This window comes from Agelaius phoeniceus, chromosome 5 (assembly GCF_051311805.1).
Source record: "Agelaius phoeniceus isolate bAgePho1 chromosome 5, bAgePho1.hap1, whole genome shotgun sequence".
Taxonomy (NCBI): Eukaryota; Metazoa; Chordata; class Aves; order Passeriformes; family Icteridae; genus Agelaius; species Agelaius phoeniceus.
The window spans coordinates 13,914,676-13,923,762 of NC_135269.1; the positions used below are offsets into that span (position 1 = coordinate 13,914,676).

Consider the following 9,087-nt stretch of genomic DNA (forward strand, 5'->3'; position numbering starts at 1 on the left):
AGTTATATCCTATTGGAAAGCTTCATTCAAATGTGAGTTTGTAACAAAGTTGTGTTCTGATAAGGTGGAAAAAGGCAATGAACTTACCAGCCAGAGCACATGTGTGAGCTTGCTTTCATAAGGGGTCAGGAGTGGTGTGCTTTACTCCCTGCCTGGATGTACATGTGGCACAGTGGTGGCTGCTGGTGCTTCTAAAGCTTCGTCCTGTACACCTTACAGAGGAGGCTGAGAATACCCAGTGGGGTGATGTGCTTTGGTGAAGGCAGGTGGGTGGAGCTGTGTGGCACTGATGTGTTCACAGGCAGTGTGACAAATGGCTCCTCTTGCTTTGAACCGTGCTGTGGTTCCTGTTGTGCAGGTTCAGGAACTGCCTGTGTTTGTCCCCAGGCCAGCACTGCTGGGTGCTGCTTCCCGTGCAAACCAGAGCCTTGTGTCTGAGCTGGCTGGAGCTCTGTGATTCCCACCCCCACCAGCCCCAGACTGGGACAGCTGAAAATAGAAGGGTCTCTGAGATAAGTATGTCAGTAGGCTGCTATGTTCTTCCTCTGTGAGATCAGGAATAAATTCAGTAGCATTAAGCTTACAATGTAAGAAGATGGGGGGGTGACAACTTCGGCTGTGCTACATTCTCTTCAAGGAAATACTTAAGGTACAGAAACTGAAAAGGCCAATGAGAGTAGCATCAAAGTAGAAAGAGTATAAAGTATCCATAAACTTCCACCAACAGAATCTTAATTTCAAATCAAAAGTCTTGATGGATGCTGTCACTTAAGATGCCTTGACTTTACTCCCTAAGCCAGAATATATACATCTCATTTGATACAACCTTTGCCTCCTGTGGAAAGTAGCAGGGTAAGTGTGCTACCTGTTCTCCCTGCTCTGACGGTGATCATTCAAGGTAAGAGCACTTGTTACAACTTTGGCTGCTTTGGTTCAAATGGTGCTAGCACAGCTGGCCTTTGTGGCCCAAGGGGGATTGTAATCTTTGAGGAAATACCTGGTTCATTTACACAAAGTAATTTCCCTATGACTGCAGGTATAGAGGACATTTGTATTTGGAGGGTACCATGAACTATGGGGTGTGTCATGTTTGGAACAAAACTTGTGTAGATGAAATTATTCATGCTGCAGCAATTCAAAATGAGGGAATTTACATGTAATCCTTTAGGACTGAGATACAATACAGGACTGTGCTGCAGGGATCAAGTAACTACAAAGTCAGTTTAATTGCTAGCATTAGAAAGGCATTAAACTGTAGTCGTGGTGAGCCTCACTTCAGGTTAGCAAAACTAGACTTAGGAGTGAAAACTATAAGCAGTGATGTTCATGGACACAGCAGTAGCAAGGAAATGCAGGATTGTAAATTTGCTGAACTCTGGTTATGCATGGGTGTGCTGTTTGTCACTCACTGTCAAGCCAGTCAGGCCCTGCTTGGCAACAGCTTGATACGAATGCATCTACAGAAGCTGTGCAGGCAGCTGTGTGAAGGTTGATTTACAACAGCAGCATTACAAGAAGTGCTTTTAAAGATTTTTGAAAGTCCTGCCTATCTGAAACTGAATTCCTGTTTCAAGGTGAAATACTCTTAGTACAAAGGAGCTCTTGGCCTGTCTAGAAATATTCTCATAAGAGTGTGATATCCCAGCATTGCCTGTTAGTGTAGTTCTAGTTCTTAACACAGTTGCTTAAGAATGGTGCTTGAAAATTATTTCAGGAGCCAGTCTGCTGAGCAATGACTGTTTGGGCTCCTCACACACACCTGCAGGCAGCTGTGCGTTCTGGGAGCTGAGAGCCAGGAAAATGCCTGTTGGGGAAGGGGCACCTGTAACAGCACTGCTGTTGGAGCACTCACCTGGCTGGGGGAGCTTCACTTCCAGTTCCTCCAACATCACAGGCATGCATGTTCTTCCTGAAAGAGGCTCCAGGATAGAGTGCTCCACCTCGGTTCAGCATCTGAAAATTGTCTCCCTTCCAACTATACTTTAAACATTAACTGGAATGATTAGATAAGAGCCTCAGCTTTTGTAACTGAGAGCCTGTCTCCTGCACATAAAGCAGGACCACACAGGCAGTGCTGTGTGTCTTCCACATCACAGGGCTGCTGGGTTGTGTTGGCTTTTAACTAGTCAGCTTCTGGGAGGTGTCAGTTTGGTACATTTTAAAATATTTCTAATTATTTTTATTACCCTATTCCACCAAGAGGTAATGCTTCTTCTCATCTGGCCTGGCTGTGACACCAGTGCAAAGTAATGTGCCATAGCAAAGATTCAAATACTTTTTCCCAGTAGATAAGAACTTAACAAATAAGCTCATCTTCAAGCTGAATGTGCAGCTCTTGAAACTGAAACCTGTGGGGCAGTAGTAGTTTTTAAAATAGCTTTGTAAACAACCTTATAACCCTTTGTACAAATGCATTAATGATGCTGTCAAGATGCACTTGGAATTTGCATATGATGCTGGGGAACAAACCATTAACAGAAGGCTCCATAGGAGTTAGTGCTACTTTGCCTTGTCATAGCTGGGTGTTTCCATCTGCTCTCTGATGGGGAAAGGCAGAACCACAGATATTACGCTGAGTTTGTAGTTTAATCTAGTGGTTCTCACTAGTGGTCTAGAATAATGGGGATTTTTTTAAATTTTAAGGGGATTTTTTAGAAGTTCATAGCTTCCTGTATTACCTCACGAGTAACAGCGTTACCAATATACTCCAAAGAACCTTGTTAGCAAGTGCTGCTCTTCACTCACAGGAGGACAGCTGGAAAAGCAGCTCTGTGGAAACCACTCAGTGTAACTGCCCAAAGGCCTCATGGAAAACATCAAACAGAACCAACCAAAAGAGGTCACGCTCCTGGTTTAGCTGCACAATGGGTAGGTGTCTAAGACTAAGTTTCTTGGAGGAGTAGAGAGCCTGTTAGACCTGTTAAAGGAAAGGAAACAGCCACAAGCCTGTTCTCCCTGATCCTGTGTTGCACAGCTTTTGCCAAGAAGGTCTTGCTTTGCCAGTAGCTCCACGTGTGCGGGAAGAGAACAGCAAGAGCCCTGAAAGCTGGCAGTGCTGGGCACGCAGGATCACAACAGCCTGCACAGCAGTGGCTAATTAAGATGGTAAACCCAATGAACCACACAAAGTTAACTCTGCTCGTACCATCCTTCCTCTAATTCTTGACCAGTGAAAGATTGTAACTGGAGATGAAAGCAATACTTTTTCTATTGCAGTCTTCTGGAAGATACAAAAAAAAAAAAAAAAAAAAGGTAAAAATTATGGATTACAAACTACTACCAGGAATAGAAATATAGAAATATTAAGCTTACATTTGACTGCTTTTGTAGTGATAAGAGCTGTAGAAACTAGCTGTTTGGAAGCTGGCTCACCACTGTGAAAGGCTATGGGTATTTGCTTGAATGTGCAAACCAAAATGCAACTACTAGGCTAGTAAAAATGAAGAAGGAATAAAGATTTAAAAAGCAAACAGGAGAAGAGATGCCTGAAGATGAAGCTTTCTCCACAGCAGGCTATAGCAAGAGGGTAGCATGGAAGGCTCCTCCCTGAGCTTACACAGAGCTGCATTAACCCTTGCCCTTGGCATGGGATAGCAAAGAACCTGGCCAGAGGATGCATTAAGAACATTAGAAATATTTCCAAGACTATTACTTAATTATTCATTCTCCTTTATTTTTTTGTGCTTCTAAGACAAGATTTTCCAGCAATACTTGCTACATGTTTTTCCCTATTTTTCAAGGACTTAGGAAACAGGGGCAGCCAGCCATTGGGTAAGCTGGCAACACCCTTGCCTTCCCAAGGCTGCTTTGCATGGAACACAAACTGTGTTTTATCATTACAGAGTTGGAGTTGCAGTTCATAGCTTAAGAGTAACTAAGTAATACACTTTGGTACATGTGGACTGCAGTCAAAAAAAAATTACTTCCTCTAATATTTCTTTCCTCCTCCTCCTTCCCTGTTTCCATCTACTGGGAGAAAAACTGGCAAGCAACAGGAAAAAAAAAATCAACTTCAAAACCTTCACCAAAAAAACCCCATCCCAAACCCTTCATTCAGTTCAGGTATACAGAAAAGTGAGTCCCAAGTAGCAGAGCTTGTGACTGGGAGGAGCAATCCAAAACCTTCCATTGCTACCACCACGTTCAGTCTCCACAGCAGCAGCAGATATACTCACCTCTCTGGTGCACCCCACACCCTTGCCTTACCACTCTAACACAATGTAAATTTTTAACTTCTTACCTAATTTAAACCATCTCACCCCTTTTACAGAGCTTGCATCCATCCTTCACACTCCCTTCAACATCTACAGGGATACTCTCAAGCTGCTATTGGCCCATCACAAGCTACAGAAGGCTTTTAGTTAAAATCAGCACATCAAAAGCAAGATGAGGTTAGCAGGGAGGAATAAAAAAAAGGTCCTTTCACTGGAAGCTTTGCTGCTCCCAGCAAGTCCATGTAGCAGGATGGAGAACAGTACTGGAAACAATCCTGACTATTACAAAGCAAAGAAAGGCAACTTTTCTCACCCCAGGAAGAAGTGTATATCATATTCTGCCTGCTCTGCCATCCCTGAAATGTATCCAGGTTTGTCTGATGAGGAACTCAGGGCAGATGTGAAATCCTCTACTCTTTCACAAATGTTATTAAGCTCCTTGGCATGGGTGGCTACCTGCCTGACCTCAGGAGAGCTCCTAAATGAAAGTTTAGGCAGGAGTGGGTTAGTGCTGTCCAAGCATGCCTCAGACTTTTTACAGCTACTGGCAGAGAGGAAAGTGCTGAAAACCAGTAACACAGCTTAGAAGGGTCAGTGCAGAACTCTGGTGCAAATTTATCTTCTGACACAGCCAGAAAGACACGTAAGGAAATAATTAAAGGCAATAACTTTTATAGTTCTCTTTGGTTAGGGCAAGGCCTGGCAGCTTCCTGAGTTATCTCAGAAGTTCACATTGCTATGTTCAAAGCAACCTATGCTACCAACAACAACAGTGATCTCTGAAAATACTCACAAGCCAAACTGCAAGGCAGAAATATCAAGAGAGATGGCTTGAGGCCACATAAAACACTTTCATCAACTGAACAAAATTGAATCAAACAGCCTCAGAAGTATGGCAGTTTCCAAGTTCTCCCTGAAGCCTCTCTTCAGCAGGAGCACTGGGTCTTCTCCACACTTGGACTGGCAATCACTGGCCTGGAGTCAAGACTGAAGCTGTTTGGAGGGTTCTCCCCATGAAGCTGTAAGGTATTTCGGGCTATCAGCTCCTTAGCCATTAATGTGAACACCTCTTCTATGTTTTGAGCTTCTTTTGCTGATGTTTCCAGCACAGCTAAGAGCCCGTGCTTCTCTGCCAGGGTGCAGGCATCTTCAAAGAGCACTTGGCGCTTGTCCAGCGAATCCGATTTGTTCCCTTAAAAGAAGGCAAAGAGATACTTCAACCACTTAGTCTTTCAAAAATTTATTTTTAAATGGATGCAGGAATTGAGTTTTGTTAAACAATAGATTTACGTTGGCAGTAAGAGTTACTGCATAGAACAAGATGTGAGAACATCAGAGCCACAAATATAGACTGTGGTTTAAAACTGCAGCAAATCATATGATAGCAAAAGAGATGAAATCCAAGAAAAAACTAAAAACCTGTGTTCATCTGATTACTTAGTGTGAGTAAAAGATTATTAAGAAGCAACTGTTGTCCTGTTCCCTAGTGGTTTTAAATATTAAGTAGCCTTTAAGTTGAATATTTTTTTTGTTAAAAATCTTCCAGGGTGATGTAAAAAGAAAGACAAGAATTCAGATCAGCTACTTAAATGCCTAAAATATATACTTGTTTCTGCATGTATAGATTAAACTTTTACTTGCAGCACATCAGTCAAAATCTGTCATGAAACACCTCAGATAAAATATCTTTGTATATTTAGGCAGTTGCAGCACATGTGGATTATTCAGTTATAGCAGCTGGCTGAAGTCTACATTTGTAGTTTAAAGACAACCCTTCACCAAATTAGTATCTTGAATATATATAAAGTAACTACCCTCTCATAAAGTCCCTTTAAGTATTTTAAAAGGAAAAAAAAATCAAAACCAACCTACCCTCCAAAAGAAAAAAACCCAAACAAACAAAAAAACCAAAACAAAAAAACAACAACAACAAAAAAACCCCAAAACCAAAACAACAAAACAAAACAAAACAAAAACAACCCCAGGTTATTTGTCTTCTCAAGAGGAACCCACCCACCTTTTCCTCCTTCAGTTCCAGATACGAAAGTTAGGTTTCCTAACCTCAACTTCCTGCTAGAAAGGTGTGTAACATGACTAAGTGTAATTAAATGTACAATGATTTCTGCCAATGTAAGAAAAACAAACAGCACCAGCCTTGGAAGAAAGCACCAAGCTGGATCCTTAACAAAAGCTTCATTTTTTACTTATTTCAGAACTTCTCTCTCTAAAAAAGCCCCAACAACCACCACCATCCCCCACCACATACAGACAAGTCTCTTTCTTTAGATTCATGACAGAAGTTAGGAAAAACCAGCCAAAGTGCAGTGATTTACACCTCCCCAGTTCCAAGCACTGCATTAGAAGCAGGTCAGAATTTATCGTTTTCTTCTTCCAGAGGAAGGAGAGGAGAAATCTCCGCAGCACAAGCACGGAGGGTGCAGGGAGCAGAGGCAGCAGCTCAGGGGCCCTGCCTGGGGCTCAGCGCTGCCCCAGCCCCGGCTGCTGAGCTGCTCTCAGCACACTGCAACAGGCTCAGCCACGCCAATGGAAATAAGGGCAAGAAAGGCTCTGGCGTTTCACCACACCAGTGGTCTCGTTTGCAGCTTCTTCCCTGGGGGAAAGAAGAGCAATAATAACCACGAAACCCAAGGGACAGGAACCGCGGCTTCCTAGCAGCTCCATTCCCGGCAATTCCCAGCCACTGCTTTCCTCCAAGAGGCAGTTTCCTGAGCGCCAGTGGAATGCAAGCAGGCTACTCCAGCTCTGCAAAAGCCATCTCCCCATCTATTGTCTTACCTGCTCGGAATCCCATTACAGAGCAATGCGCATGCATATCAAGAGAGCAGAGAGGAAAGATGAGAACCAGGAGTCTGTGCATCCCCCTCCACCTTGAATTATTGAGCTGCCACATTCCCGTGCAGCAGGAGTACAAGGTCAGGCTTGCTGCAGTTCTAACCTCAACAAGGTGGTCCCTGCCTCCAGCCTGGCAGCAAAGCTTGCTGTGTTATTCCAGCAGGAAAGGAATAACTGAAAAAGGGTTTTGCTGTCTGCAGTGGGTTTGGTACTGTCAGGACCAGGCTATCACTTTCCTCATTTTTTTAAGCTTAGGTTGAATTGACACACTTGGTGATCTCTTTTAATTAGAACTGAATTCTTCCTTAATGCATAGTCTATAGATGCTTCAAGTAGTGGTAGGAAATGAGGGAGATTTTATATCCATATTAAAAATCTACATAACACAATATTTAAAACTAAAATCCTACCAATTAACATCATGACCAAGTTTGCAGCACCATACTTTTCAATTTCATGAATCCAGTGAGGAATGGATTCAAATGTGGACCTCCTAGTAAGGTCATAGGCAAGGATGGCCCCATGGGCACTCCTGTAATAAGACTGGGTTATTGTCCGGAAGCGCTCTTGACCGGCTGTGTCCCACACTTGGATCTGTAAGAGAAAGGACAGAAGTTGTAAAGACCCCTGAGCACCACTTTCCTAGGTGCTTGCCCTCAGCATTTGAAGCCCCTTGTCCAGAAGGCAGCCAGACCTGTCCCATCTCACTCTACTACACCAGTGTGGCTGTGCCCTCCCTAGATCCAAAAAGCCATTTACAAACCTGTAGAGTCAATCTACACAGACCAAAGAGAAAGCTCCAAGGGTAAACCCAGCTTTGCAAAGAGGCCAAGAAACCCATTTTCAACAACTGTAGTAAAAGACACAGAACATTACAGCCTTTCAAGAAGAAAAGCAAAGAACCCTAACACAGGCAGAGCAAACCTGTATGTAAAAGCCAGATATCCTAACTTTCATCTGCACACAAAGGAAGTTCTAGCTGACAGTTTCTTCTGGTGTTTGTCTTGGAAGTCTTCTTCCCTCAAATTCAGCACACATCAAAGTGGAGCCTTTGCAAACTTTGGGGGTTTTCCCTCTTTGGTGTCCCAGCTCAAACCCCCACATCTCTGGAGGGAAGAGACATCTCCAAACTATAGCCTTCTTCCAAAGAACTCCCTGCAGGCAAAGCACAATGCCTCTCCTCAAGTAGATGCCGAGACGTCACGAGAACAAGTATGTACCCAAATTAGGGTGACTGCTTCCCCCAGGACATCTTTCACCACTGGGAAACACCCCTGGTTAGAGACAGCCAGCTTTTGCCAGCTGCCCTCGGCAGAGCCGAGCAGGAGGTGCCGTGCGTCCCGTGGCTTACAGGCACCGGCACGGAAGGGCGGCTCGGCCGAGGCGCTGCTCGCCAGGAGCCTCGGGCTCGCTCCCGCCACCGACCTTTACTTTCTTGCCGTCGATGTCCATGGAGCGCACGGTGAAGTCGACGCCGATGGTGTTCTGCTGCTTCTCGTTGAACTGCCCCGTCTTGAAGCGGTGCACCACGCACGTCTTCCCCACGTTGGAGTCGCCGATCAGGATGATCTTGAAGAGGTAGTCGAAGGCATCGTCCGCGCCGGAGCTGGGGAACGGCATCGCGGCTGCCGGGCGGGCCTGCGGCCAGGCGGGGGAGGAGGAGGAGCCGCAGGCCCGAGGAAGGAGCTCGGTGCCAGGCGCTCACCTGCCGGCGCTGCCCTGCCGGGACAGGTAGCGCCGCCCTGCCGCGGGGCCGGCGGGAGCTGTAGTCCGCCTCCTCCCCTCCCTTCTCTTCTTTTTCCTTCCCTTCCCCGCCCCGCCCCGGGCTCGGCCGGGCCGCGCAGGGGCCGCGCAGGGGCCGGGCCGCTCGCTCCCGCCCCGCGCAGGGGGCAGGCAGAGCCCGGCGGCGGCCGCGGCCGGACTACAGCTCCCGCCGCTCCGCGGGACCGCCCGGAAGGGCCGCCTCCTCCCGCCGACTTCCTCCGGCCGCGCTGGGCGCCGCGCACGGAACGCGGGGCTG

The 9,087-nt window shown here is 45.9% G+C and overlaps 1 protein-coding gene across 1 annotated transcript; it reads right to left on the minus strand.

Moving 5' to 3' along the window:
• Positions 1-3,652: 3,652 nt before the first annotated feature.
• Positions 3,653-8,903, minus strand: RAB19 (RAB19, member RAS oncogene family). Its single transcript, XM_054632139.2, has 3 exons — positions 8,493-8,903; positions 7,478-7,661; positions 3,653-5,406 (listed from the first exon to the last, which is right to left on the minus strand). The coding sequence occupies exons 1-3, from the start codon at positions 8,685-8,687 to the stop codon at positions 5,141-5,143; spliced, it is 645 nt and encodes a 214-aa protein (XP_054488114.1). The 5' UTR covers positions 8,688-8,903; the 3' UTR covers positions 3,653-5,140.
• Positions 8,904-9,087: the final 184 nt, after the last annotated feature.

What these genes read in the sequence shown, in the direction of transcription:
- RAB19 (XM_054632139.2), bottom strand. Translation starts at nt 8,687, where the DNA reads ATGCCGTTCCCCAGCTCCGGCGCGGACGATGCCTTCGACTACCTCTTC. An exon ending in TCGACGGCAAGAAAGTAAAG is followed by an intron (nt 7,662 to 8,492) that starts GTCGGTGGCGGG and finishes TTTCTCTTACAG; the next exon opens with ATCCAAGTGTGGGACACAGC. An exon ending in CTTGGTCATGATGTTAATTG is followed by an intron (nt 5,407 to 7,477) that starts GTAGGATTTTAG and finishes CCTTCTTTTAAG; the next exon opens with GGAACAAATCGGATTCGCTG.